The following is a 13,673-nucleotide window of genomic DNA, read 5'->3' as shown; positions in this document are numbered from 1 at the left end:
CCAGCCTACCTTCCCCCCCAGTAGCAGGGTAACTGCCCCGCTACAGAGCTGCTGTTGGGAGGATGGGGACAAAGGGGGGTGATGGGAGCTGCTGTGGGAGGATGGGGATGAAGGGGGCAATGATGGGGATAAGGGGGGCGATGGGAAGGGAGCAGGGAGGATGGGCTGAAGCGGGCTGAGAGGAACTCCTGACGCGGAGCAGGCGATCAGACCAGCCCCGTCTCCGAGGCGGAGCCCGGCCCCTTCCCTTGGCGCAGCGCGCTCCCTGCTCTTGGCACCGGCGCCCGCGGCCTCTCCCCGCGACGGGGCGGCTGCGTCAGAGCCCCCTTGTGCGGGTATAAATAGGGGCGGCCGGGCGGCGGCCGGGCGCAGAGCAGCTTCTCCTCCTGCGGCGGGCGGCGCCATGAGCTCCTTTGGCTACGACCCCTTCTTCCCCGCCTACAAGCGGCGCTACGCCGAGAGTCCCCGGCTGCACATCGGCACGGTGCGCAGCAGCAGCGGCAGCAGCGGCGGCGGCGGCTATGGCTTGTCCCGCTCCACGTATTCCAGCCTCTCGGCGCCGGTCTCCTCCGTGTCGGTGCGCCGGAGCTACGCCGCCTCGTCGGCCTCGGGCTGCCTGCTGCCCTCGGTGGAGAGCTTCGACCTGAGCCAGGTGGCGGCCATGAGCAGCGACCTCAAGTCCATCCGCAGCCAGGAGAAGGCGCAGCTGCAGGACCTCAACGACCGCTTCGCCAGCTTCATCGAGCGGGTGCACGAGCTGGAGCAGCAGAACAAGGTGCTGGAGGCCGAGCTGCTGGTGCTGCGGCAGAAGCACGCCGAGCCCTCCCGCTTCCGCGCCCTCTACGAGCAGGAGATCCGCGAGCTGCGCCTGGCGGCCGAGGAGGCCAGCGGCGAGAAGCAGGCGCTGCAGGGCGAGCGGGAGAGCCTGGAGGAGACGCTGCGCGGGCTGCAGGCGCGCTATGAGGAGGAGATCCTGAGCCGGGAGGACGCCGAGGGCCGGCTGCTGGAGATGCGCAAAGGGGCGGACGAGTCGGCGCTGGCCCGGGCCGAGCTGGAGAAGCGCATCGACAGCCTGCTGGACGAGCTGGCCTTCCTCAAGAAGGTGCACGAGGAGGAGCTGGCCGAGCTGCAGGCGCAGATCCAGTACGCGCACCTCTCGGTGGAGATGGAAGTGTCGGCCAAGCCGGACCTCTCGGCGGCGCTGCGCGACATCCGGGCGCAGTACGAGAAGCTGGCGGCGCGCAACATGCAGAACGCCGAGGAGTGGTTCCGCAGCCGCTTCACCGTGCTCACCGAGAGCGCCGCCAAGAACACCGACGCCGTGCGCGCCGCCAAGGACGAGATCTCCGAGAGCCGCCGGCTGCTCAAGGCCAAGACGCTGGAGATCGAGGCCACCCGCGGCATGAACGAGGCGATGGAGAGGCAACTGCAGGAGCTGGAGGAGAAGCAGAACGCCGACATCGCCGCCATGCAGGTGAGCCACCCCCGGCATCCCTCCCCCGGGACATGGGCAGGCGGGTACCCGGGAACCCTGGAGCGCCTGGGCAGGTCACTCGGGCGGGCAACGGGCAGCATCCGGGCAGCATCCACAGCGCCCAGGAGGGTAGCTACGGGCACCATCCCCAGCGCCCAGGCAGGGAGTTGTCCAGCACCGTGGGATATCATATCACTAGCGCTAACCCAGGGAGCTGTCCAGCACTGGGGGATATCACTAGCGCTAACCCAGGGAGCTGTCCAGCACCGGGGGGTATTACTGGCTCCTAGCTTGGGAGCTGTCCAGCACCTAGATAAGTAATGAAAGCAGCAACCCCAGCATCTGTCCAGGCACGGTGCAGAAATTCCCATCACCTATACCCGGATTCAAAGCCCATTGAAGTCAGTGGGAATACATTAATTGTCTTCTGCAAACGTTGGATCAGGCCCTACTCAGGGAATTGACCCCTGCAGTCTTCTGGGCAGGTAAGAGCTCTCCCTTCTGCAGGGACCCCCAGAACATAGACAGTGTTTCTTTGCAACTAAATGCAAAATGTCCATGGTGCTTGTATCCTCAGCTATAGGAGAAAGTAACACAAAGGTTTGCATTAAGCAGGATGTATATTCATTACAGGAATCGTTTTTAAAGGGTTAAGTTAAAACCCAATTCCGGTGAAATAAGCAGAACTCAGCAATAAGAGTAGCAACTAAAAAGGTGCCATTAGTTAAGATGAATGTTTTGCAACGCTTATAACAGAATGCAGTTAAATGAGCTGCATTACTTACAATGATGTTTAACACAGTGCTAATTACATGATCATAACAGTGTTTTTAATTGTAGTCATTTTGATAAATGTTGGAGTACAGCTCTATTAACAGGACTAAAATTCATTGGGTTGGGTTATTTATGAATTGTATATTGTAGTTAATAAAATCTGAATGGGCGGTATTAGTTCTAATGCATGTTAGGTGATATTAATTATGTGGATACATTTTTAAAGGATTTAATTGAGCCTTTAATGAAAAAAATAATGTAATTAATTAAGAAGATAATGCTAGAAAATGCAAAAGGAGTAAAGAATAAAAGATTAAGAGAAAACAAAGGTAGTTTGTGTTTAAAAAATACAAAAATTTCAGGAATAATTTAGTCCTTGAATCACTTATTACTGTATGTAAAATCTTGTGGCCCTTACTCAGGCAAAACTCTTCATCAGTACCTGTCAGGTATAGTCTAGTTATTAGGTAGTCCTGTCTTGAGTGCAGGGGACTGGATTAGCTGACCTATTGAGGTCCCTTCCAATCCTACACTTCTATGACTCTGTGATTAAAGTCAATTGGAAGTTTTGCCATAGTAAGAAGTACAGGATTATATCATTAAAACAAGATATGATTTAAGAGGGTCATTCTCTCTTTTAGTAACCACCATATTAGGAACTAACTAGTTTGAAGTAGCAAAGAATCCATCACTTCTTTAATGAAAAGGAATGGAAATGGACTAGATAAACATATCTGCAAATGCAGGTAGTGGGCACAGAATCTAATGGGCCAGATCTTTAAATGGTGCAAATCGATGTAGCTCCACTGAGGAACTATGCCAGTAGATAGCATCTAAGGATCTGGCCCATTGTGTTTATTGGCATGAAGTTCCATGAATTAAAGAAAAATGACATTAGGCTAAAATGTAAAATAGTATCTGTTGAACGATTGTAGCTTCACAACATAACTTGCTTTCTGCCCTCAAATAAGCACCTCTTCTTTAAAAAATAGTGGGAACTAAAATAAATTCTGGCAATTGTTTGTGGGAAATAGGGAAAATCAAAACCATTTTGGATCTTAAAAACATTAAATGAAATAGAATCATATATGTTAGACATGGAAAAACCCTATCAGATGATGCGGCACTTAATGAGAGTTTCAACCTTTTATTTGAAGCCAGACCTGGGTCCATTAAATACATTCCCTTGCTGCAGCAGGATTACATTTAATAGGATTTTAGCATTATTTTCCAAGCCATCACTGCAGTACACAAGAGGAACTAAAGATTTTATGTTTCTGAATATTCTTATTCCCAACAGGACACAATTAATAAATTAGAAAATGAACTGAGAACCACAAAGAGTGAGATGGCCCGTTATTTGAAAGAATATCAAGATCTTCTCAATGTGAAAATGGCTCTGGATATTGAAATTGCAGCATACAGGTATGATGGAGAAAGTGTTAAGTGAATCAGAAATTTTCTCTTGCAGCTGGAGAAATTCCATTTTATTTTTCATGCCTCTCACTAGCTTTAAGCCCCTTACATAATTAGCTCTAATATTTGGCAAGAATTATAGCTGCTGACTATGTTAGCCTTTCATAGACTAATAGGTATCTGAAATAGATAAGAACTATGAGGTCATTTTCTGCACTCTCTCGTCACTATAGAAAACATTGCTGCAGGTTTCCTATAGAATTCTATTTTATTCTTCAGTGTTTTTATTAACTAGCCCCTAAACCCACTCACAGAAAAAAAGTCAACCAAAAATGATTTGAAGGTGAAATGTTTGCTTCAGGACAAAATCTTCACTACATAATAAACCTTCCATGCTTATATTTGTTGAATACAAAAAGTTTGTTAGAACCAGCAAAGCCTAATTAAAATAATAAATACAAAGGTTGGGATTTTCAAAAGTGCCTAAGTGAGTTAGGAGCACAAATCCCACTACAAGTTACTTAGGTGCTTTTAAAATCTCAGCTGAAGGCTAATGTTTGGGAGCAAACTTACTGCTACATCATTGTTTTATGCTAGACCCTAGGCATTAATGGAAACTCCAAACACCAAGTTAAATTATTTTGACTACTTGCATCTGAGTGTAGAGGCAGGGGAGTATTTTTTCAGTATAAAACTGCTTGGTATATTTATTAAACATGGACCCCCTGGAACAAAAGGAGGAGGTCAAATTGTTGGGTGTCCCTACTCTGTGCAGTCCTACAGGATAACAGAATACAACTATCTTCCATTGTTGGCGTAGTGATGTTATTTTCATGCTGTTTTTCATTAGTTCCCTTTCAAAGGGTTCTTTACATCCAGTGATGCACATTGATGTCTAATTTCTACCTTCTGTAACTCATTTTGATAAAGTGCCATCCTTTTTGGATCAATGTATAATTGCCAGACAGTTGGTTATTGTAGAATAATGGTCTTTATTACTAAAAGAGTATAAATTGGTAATCTTTTTGGGGGCAGGGACCATCTTTTTTGTTCTGTGTTTGTACAGCCTCTAGCACAATGTGGCCCTGGCCCATGAAAGGGGCTTCTAGGCCCAACTGCAGGACAAACAATACATAATTGTTTCTTTTTCCTCCTCTAGAAAATTGCTGGAAGGTGAGGAGACACGGCTTAGTTTCACTGGTGTTGGAAGCATAACCAGTGGCTACACTCAGAGTGCCCCAGTCTTTGGCAGGTCTGCCTACAGCGGTTTACAGAGCAGCTCCTATTTGATGTCAGCCCGTTCCTTCCCTGCTTACTACTCCAGTCACGTTCAGGAAGAACAGATAGAAGTAGAGGAGACTATTGCGGCAGCAAAAATGGAAGTGGCCAAAGCAGCACCCCCTTCAGAAGAAGGTGAGGAGGAGGAGAAGGAGGAGGCTGAGGAAGAGGAGGGAGGAGAAGAAGCTGAAGAAGAGGAAGAAGGTACATTTGGTTACTTTCAAAGCATGCTATTCCAGAATTCACCTATGCTCATATATGAGGCCTCAATCTGCAAGTCTTTGTTAATATAAACACTCCTAACTCAAGTGAATAGACCCATTGGCTTAAATGGGGCTATTCACATAAGTAAGGAATTGCTGGATTGACCCCATGATTCATGTGTGGGAAAACTTAAGTACAATATGAAGGATGAAATCAGACAAATATTGAATGTTCAATACATTATGGGGCCGATCCTGCTCTCCTGGCAGTCAATGGGAGCTTTGCAATTGACTTTCAAAGAAAGAGCATTGGGCTATGTTAATAGAAAGTGCTATTGGCAAATTCTCAAGCCAATAAACAATACTTAATTGACCATTTCCAGACATTCCTGAAAAGAACAGGAACATCTTGAACTAAATATTAATTCCCAGAGAACATCTTGAACCAGATCCTCGGCTGGCATAAATCAATGCTATTGAGTTCAGTGAAGCTGTGCTGATTTACATCAGCTGGGGATCTTGCCAGTTATTTCCACTGTCCTCCTTCCACCAAAGTACATTTTTCCATTACATTCTTTACTAAACTTGGAAGTTTTTAAAGAAACATTTAAAAATAATTATTCTCTGGAGCATTCTTTCCCACTTCCTGTTGCAATTTGTTTTGTTATCCTGTGTCTTTGAGCTAGAGCACCACTGAGAATCTTCATTCTCTTTTTGATGCTATAATCATTCTCAGGGCACATAGTCTAATGCACTAAACAATGGGTGGTAAAATCTTAAATGCCTAAACAGCAGGAAAAAAATTAAACAGGCAGATATTAATGATCTGTGATGATTAATCCTTGAGGGAGGATTTCAACTACACACATCTGAAAGCAAATTTGTTTTTATTTAAACAGTTATCTAAGATCCACTTAGTATGAAAGCTCATCTGTAACTAGATAATGCCTTTTCTAGTGGATCACCAATGTGCTCATCCAAAGTTCACTGAAGTCAGTGGAAAGACTCCTTTTGACTTCAATGGGTTTTGGATCAAGGCTTAAAATGAGTTGCCAATCAGTTGTGTTTTTTTTGTTTTTGTTTTTTTTTAAGGCCAGGATTTTCAAAGGAGCCTACAGAAGTTAAACACCCAAATCCCTTTGAAATTCAATATGATTTAGTGCCTAACTCCCTTAGTCTCTTGAAAGCCCTAGCCTAAATAAACACACCCTAAACTTAATATAAGTTTTTTTTGAAGCCCCCAAACTAAGGCTATGTCTACACTACCGCAGTAAGTCGACCTATGCTATGCAACTCCAGCTATGTGAATAGGTCTACGTACCTTAGATCAAGTTACCACGGGGTCTACACCACGGGGGGCCGATGGGAGAAACTCTCTCGTCGACTTACCTTACTCTTCTCGTCAGGGGTAGAGTACAGGGGTCGACTGGAGAGCGATCTGCTGTCGATTTGGCAGATCTTCACTAGCCCCACTAAATCGACTGCCGGTGGATCCTGGCTGTAGTGTAGACATAGCCTAAGTTCATTTATGCTCCTATTGAGGTCAGTAGGGGTTTTATCATTGACTTCAATTAAAGCAGAATCAAGACCCTGGCTCAGCAGCTGCTACATGCAAGATGTGGAATGCTTTATTGCTGCTCAATTTTTAAAGGTGCCAAGGAGGAATCTGAGGAAGCCAAAGAGGGTGAGGAGGAGGAAGGAGGAGAAGAGGAAGAAGGAGAAGAAGGAGAGGAATCCCAAGAGGCTGCTGAGGAAGCTGAAGATGGGGAGAAGAAGGAAGAGGCAGCAGGAGAGGAAGAGAAAAAAGAGAAGAAGAAGGATTGATTTAGACTGTGTGTCGGTTTCCCAATCAGGTCACAAAACAATCCATAAATTTACTGAGCTAAAAACGTCACACCATGTATTTAATTCAGAGACAATTTAGGTTTAAAGTTAAAGTTCTATGGTGTTTTTTCTCTATGCACAGTATCAGTATGCTTGCAGAGTACCCATTGGCTTGCTTCCAGAATATGCATGGTGTTTACTTATCAGTTCAGGAGCTATGTTCAATTTGGATGATTCAAAACCTTAAAATTAAAATAAAATTGTCACTTGGGAGACAAAATATGTTTAAACTAAATTCAAAATAGCTATGGAAACCTTGAGTGGTAAAGTAATGAAGGCTTCAATAAAGTATGTGCAATAAAGCTAGACAATAAAGTTAAAGAACTGCATACACAGTTTTCTCATAGTGTGTGTCATATGTTACCAAATAGATCTGGAAATGACTGATGAAATTATACACATGATTAGAACAAAGTACTAATGTTCCAGTCCTATACAGGTGGACATGTAATATTGGTAAATATTCCTTTTCAGCTGGTGCTTTTGGGGACGTAAACACTGAGTTATCATTCACAAATTCTTCATGTGTCTGGAATATAATCTGTATTGAACAGTCTAAATAGTGAAGGAAATAATGGGGGGGGGGGGGTATTTATAAGCCCCCCCCCCCCAAGCTACAAAGTGTAGCACATGGACAGACTGCCAGGTTCATGCAGAACCCCACTGAAGAAATAGTGATTTCATACAGGCACAGCAGTCTGAGTATATGCTCTCAGTTGCATGATTTAAAGCCATAGTCACTACACTTCTGGAAAGGCTTTACATTGCAGCTTGGGAGTTGCATTGCACACATACTGGCATAAGGTTCAGGTTTAGTTCAACTTCAATATGAGAGAATCCAATGTGGATAGAAAGGGGAAAATATATATATTAGCATATTCTAGCACAAACACAGTTCTCAGAGGGCGTCAGTTGGAATTCACTCAGTTCCTTTATGCTTTACAACCTGATCCAAAGCCCATGGAAGTCAATGGAAATTCACTTCAGTGGGCTTTGGATCAGGTCCTTAATAAAAATGATCAAAGCTGTGTTGCATTATGAGAAACTCAAGGGGAATGACAGCAAACATTTATATCTTTCTACTTGAATGTGACCTGCTTTCCCATAGAGCTTTCACTAAGTTATCTTCGTACCTTCCCCCCCGGAGTCTTCCTTTCTACTGCAAATCAGCCAATGACTTTCAACTTCCAAAGATCAGCCTAAAATTGCATGCAATAGGATCACAGAGTAGACAAAAAATGAAAGCAACTAGAAAGGGAAGAGAGATGCAAAACAAGACAGCAACTCTCAAAACAAGATAAGTATCTCATATCTTGTTCTGAGCATATTTATTTTCAGTGCATATAAATGAGGCAGCACTGAAGCTAGTGTATAGGGACACAGGATGAAATTCTGTCCCTATGCAGAGGGCCAGCACAGGACTTACGCACCACTTAAGTCCCACTTAGGTAAATTACCAAGTGAAGCTAAACCAATTTAAGCAAAGATTACACTGGGGCTGGTGCACATGACTTACGAGGAGAAGCTGAGGGAACTGGGATTATTTAGTCTGCAGAAGAGCAGAATGAGGGGGGATTTGACAGCTGCTTTCAACTACCTGAAAGGGGGTTCCAAAGAGGATGGATCTAGACTGTTCTCAGTGGTAGTAAATGACAGAACAAGGAGTAATGATCTCAAGTTGCAGTGGGGGAGGTTTAGGTTGGATATTAGGAAAAACTATTTCACTAGGAGGGTGGTGAAGCACTGGAATGGGTTACCTAGGAAGGTGGTGGAATCTCCTTCCTTAGAGGTTTTTAAGGCCCGGCTTGACAAAGCCCTGGCTGGGATGGTTTAATTGGGGATTGGTCCTGCTTTGAGCAGGGGGTTCGACTAGATGACCTCCTAAGGTCCCTTCCAACCCTGATATTATATGATTCTATGATTCTACACCAGTTTAAATGTGTCTACATGAAGGGTTTGCACAGGTTTAGCTAAATCGATTTAAAACTGATCTAGGGGTTAAACCAAAGCAAGTTTTCTAAGGGTACGTCTACATTTACCGGAGGGTCCGGCGGCAGGCAATCGATGTTCTGGGATCGATTTATCGCGTCTGGTTTAGACGCGATAAATCGATCCCGGATCGATCCCGGAAGTGCTCGCCGTCGACGCCGGTACTCCAGCTCGGCGAGAGGAGTACGCGGCATCGATGGGGGAGCCTGCCTGCAGCGTCTGGACCCGCGGTAAGTTCGGACTAAGGTACTTCGAATTCAGCTACGTTATTAACGTAGCTGAATTTGCGTACCTTAGTCCGAAGTGGGGGCTTAGTGGGGACCAGGCCTAATATACAGCACTCCTAAGAGACAGAATGAAATGAGTCATAGATAGCGCTTTTTAAACAGTGGGTTATTATTTCCCCCCACTCTGCCTACTACACCATTCAAGAGATCGAAGAATGAAATACACCCTCTAAGAGTTTTCAAGTGTTTTTTCCAAAGGCATCTGCGTGATAGTGAGAAAAGAACTGTGAAGAGGAGATTGTGTGGTGTCAGCCTTTAAAAAGATTTCTTTCCCCCCAAACTCCCAGGAAACAGTGGAAAAGAGACTAAGGCCATGTCTATAGTAGGAAATTAGGTTGATATAACTATGTCGCTCAGGGGTGTGAAAAACCACATCCCTGAGCAACACAGTTAAATCAACCCAGGGTAGACAGCCCTAGGTCAATGGGAGAATTCTCCTGTCAGCCTAGCTACTGCCTCTTGTGGAGGTGGATTACCTATGGAGATGGGAGAACCCCTCCTGTTGGTGTAGATAGTGTCTTCACAGAAGTGCTGCAGTGGTGCCACTGTAGCGGTTTATGTGTAGACAAGCCATAAGGGAGTTTAGCAAGAAGGTATTCAGGAAACGTAACCTTGTCCTCACATAGAGATAACAAAAATAAGGTGTCATTTTTTAAGGGTGAGAGCAATTAAACAGTGGAACAATTTATCAAGAGTCATGGGGGATTCTCTATCACGGTCCATTTTTAAATCAAGAGTGGATATTCTTCTAAAAGATCTGCTGTAGGAATTATTCTGGGCACACTCTATGGCCTGTGCTGTACAGGAGATCAGACTAGATGATCACAATGATCCCTTCTGGCTTTGGAATCTGTGATAACTGGAGTGATGCTGGTTCTGGGCAAGGAATCCTAATGGCACTGTCAAAGCTAGTTTTTTCTAATTCTGCGTACATCCGGTAATGCTCGTGAAGCTAGACAACTCAGAATGCTTTTCCTTTTCAACATCTTTCTTGATGGGAGAGTTTCTTTCCAAACTTGGCCAATTCTGCTAACCACAATCAAAAATTTACAGTTAGATTCTTGCTATTTTAAACACATTTTCTCTCCCTTTCCAGTGAAGCAAAAACAACCATGCATGGCAATTATGGTAAAAAGGATGAGGAAATCACAAGCAATGCTATTTGCCATTTGATCAGAAACAGGGCCGGTGCAACCATTTAGGCAAACTAGGCGGCCGCCTAGGGCTCCTAGTGGTTGGGGGTGCCTAAAAGCCCGCTCAGGCAAGGAGGTGGAGTGGAGGTGAGCTGGCGCAGGGAGGGCCGCCCACAGTAACGGGGGGGGGGCGCACAGGGGAACCGCTCCCCGCCCCAGATCACCTCCATTCTGCCTCCTCCGCTGAGCACACAGCCCCCACTCTAAGTCTCCTCCAATCGGTGCCGCAAGCCTGCGAGGGGAGGAGAATTAGAGCGGCGCCAGCGTGCTCAGCGGAGGAGGCGGAGCCGAGGTGAGCTGGGGCAGGCTCCCCAGGCGGGGTTAGCTGTCGCGGTGGGGGTCTCCCCAGGCGGGGTTAGCTGCCGCAGGAGGGGGGCTTCCCGGGCAGGGTTAGCTTCCGTGGGGGGGGGAGAGTCTCCCCAGGCAGGGTTAGCTTCCGCGGGGGGGGTCTCCCCGGGTGGGGTTAGCTGCCGCGGAGGGGGGGTCTCCCTGGGTGGGGTTAGCTGCCGCGGAGGAGGGGTAGCTGCTGCGGGGGGGGGGGAGCTCCCCGCGTGGGGGGGGTGGCGAGCTTCCTGGGTGGGGGTCTGGGTTAGCTGCCACGGGGGGGTGGGGTTAGCTGGATGGGGGGCGCGAAACTTCCTTGCACCGGCCCTGATCAGAAGGCAGGAGAAGTTCAGACTACCTGATACTTCCTGTGCCTTTTGCTAAGTGGTTTCCCTGGCCACTAAAGCAGCATTTAAGTACAGCAGTGTGTTATCAGTGTGAAATAGAATATTTGGGATTTCATTTATGTGCCTTTCTTAGACAAGCCTATAATTGCCATATTCATAGGGCATCACAGTCTGATCTTACAGGAAGAACTCCTATTGACCTCAGGATCAGGCCCCAGGACATTAAAGCAAAACTGTACAAAATTAACGGGCTTGCCTCCCACCTGGGGGCTTGATCTAGTGGAATGCTGAGCACCTACCACTTGCACTGACTTCAGGGGAAGCTTTAGCTCCTCAGCACCTCACAAGGTCAAACCCTCTAGGAGCATCAGCTGTTGATCCAGGTCTGGCATATCATCTGAACTGACCTCTCGATAGCTCTGTGCAAGCTCAAAAGCTTGCTTTGCTCACCAACAGAAGTTGCTCCAATAAAAGATATTACCTCACCTGCCTTGTCCCTCTATTCATGTTTTTTCTGGGATCAGCCTCCTGCCCTGTTCAGGCCTGTGCATTTCTTTTGCCTCCAGGAGTTGCTTTGTTTAAAGCAGTTATTCTGCCACTTCAACTCTACCTGAAATTTGCAAATAAACAAAGATGAAAGAAGCCTAGCGAGACTCCTGTCATCAAAGATTTCCTCTGACTGCACTTTTCTTGTAGAAGATCCCATTTATCTTCATCCCTAAACCCGCCCTTTTGAACATGCTACAGGCTAGTTGGAAAAAAGCTCTTTAGGAAATGTGCAAGAAACAGACAGGGGAAAATGTACTGCAGATATTTACAGGTTGCGGGGACAGCTCAGCCTTGTTTGGTGCCTGGAGTTCTGCTGTGCTGGTAAAAGGGAACAGGACAATCTGTATTTGCTGTGCGTGGTAGCTCGAACAGACCCCAGGGCGCCTAATTATTCTGCTAAAAACACTTGTTTCATGTTTATAAACCTGGGAGCTTTTTTTGACGCAATGCAGTAAACCAGACCGGCAGAGGGGGAAACATGAGGAAACTTTCCCTCCTCTCACTTTAATCTGGGCAGCAGTTTAGGGTAGTCAGTAAAGTTGCCATCCCTAGGCTCTGTCTTCATTACAAGATCTATTGTGTCCCCCGCAAGGCTGGGACTGAATCTCAGGTGAGCAAAACATCCATAGGTCACAGCTGATCGAAACTGGATTCAAACCAATGATTTTTCTTATTAATCAAGTTGGTTTTGTTTTGTTTTCCTATTAGGTAGAACAAAATGCTTGAAAGCTTCAGGATGTTGTATTTGCTCAATATTTCACCATTAATTATTTGCTGCTTTCATTTATTATTTAATATTATTTTTAGCATTGTTGGGGGGAAAAGCCACAAACAAATGAAAAACAAGTAAACCCAGGTGTTGAGTGTAATGTGTGACTTACACTGGGAATGGGGACTCATTCGTATATCCTGTGAAGTACAGCTGCTAGCTTCCCAGAAAAGAAGCATATTTTTCTTCTTCTAAACTGGGTTTTAGTTCTGGACAATTTAGGAACTGATGGCAATGGCCAGAACAAGTCATTTTGCAAGCAGGTGTTGTATGCATAAGGTTCCTTCCAAACAGCCCTCCCCGTGAATCTCATATATTTGCTTTGCTCACCTTTTCTTATCCCTTATTTGAGCAGTGGTGGTGCTTTTATGACTCTCATTAATCAATCATCCATTAGTAATTTATGGCCTGATCCAAAGCCCATTGAGATCATTGGTAGTCTAGTGGTAGTCTTTGCATGTATTTGTCTGTCGTTAAATTTACACACACGTATCTGCCACACATAACTTCAGATTTTTTAAAATTCCTTTCACGGGGGCTTTTGGATCAATTAATGAACTTCTCTGGGGTTCCAGATTAATTAATCCCTCCAGTGATTATGCTGACTTTAAGAAGTAACTGGTACAAATCGGGCAAATGAAATAACCATTTTGCCTCTGTGAGCTGAATTTACTCTCTCTCTTCAAACTGTGTTTGATATGAGATGTCAGCAGACAAAACCCACTGGCAAAATTAAATATTAATTTAATCTAAAACATGCAGTATTAGAAATATTTAGAAATATATGTTATTCGTTACTTATTCCGCCTTGCGCTGTGTTTCCTGTGGGTTATTCAAACAGATCGGATTGAAACATTTACTTTGGGAAATATCCTGAATTCACTAACATGTTTTATACATCAGAGTTTACAGATAGAAAATCTACAGCTAGAAAATAATTAAAGGCTGAAATATTACTTTTTTTCTTTTGCTCAAAAGAGTGATAATACAAACCAAACTTCAACACTGGATAGGCAGCAGGTAGTTGTGACCTTTGCTTTTCATGCTCACTTGTATATTATTGTTTCTTTGCGCTTCCCTCATTGTTTTTTTAAATCTACTTATTGCCTATAGTCTACATGCTGGTTTTGTACCAATGTAACTACAATATTTTAGAAACCAATATAGTTAACTTGGTGTAACCCCC

General features: G+C 45.1%; 1 protein-coding gene across 1 annotated transcript; it reads left to right on the top strand.

Annotated features, from left to right (window-relative positions):
- Positions 1-403: 403 nt before the first annotated feature.
- NEFL (neurofilament light chain) lies at positions 404-6,969 on the top strand. Its single transcript, XM_065398060.1, has 4 exons — positions 404-1,474; positions 3,549-3,673; positions 4,824-5,146; positions 6,797-6,969. The coding sequence occupies exons 1-4, from the start codon at positions 404-406 to the stop codon at positions 6,967-6,969; spliced, it is 1,692 nt and encodes a 563-aa protein (XP_065254132.1).
- The last annotated feature ends 6,704 nt before the right edge of the window (positions 6,970-13,673 follow it).

The sequence above is a fragment of the Emys orbicularis genome, chromosome 2, assembly GCF_028017835.1.
Source record: "Emys orbicularis isolate rEmyOrb1 chromosome 2, rEmyOrb1.hap1, whole genome shotgun sequence".
In the NCBI taxonomy this organism is placed as follows: domain Eukaryota; kingdom Metazoa; phylum Chordata; order Testudines; family Emydidae; genus Emys; species Emys orbicularis.
Note: the sequence above shows the minus strand (reverse complement) of the source record. Positions and strands in the feature narration are given on the sequence as shown.

Coding starts and splice junctions, on each gene's coding strand:
- NEFL (XM_065398060.1), top strand. CDS start 404: ATGAGCTCCTTTGGCTACGACCCCTTCTTCCCCGCCTACAAGCGGCGC. Junction 1,475..3,548: donor CCGACATCGCCGCCATGCAG/GTGAGCCACCCC, acceptor TATTCCCAACAG/GACACAATTAATAAATTAGA. Junction 5,147..6,796: donor AGCTGAAGAAGAGGAAGAAG/GTACATTTGGTT, acceptor CAATTTTTAAAG/GTGCCAAGGAGGAATCTGAG.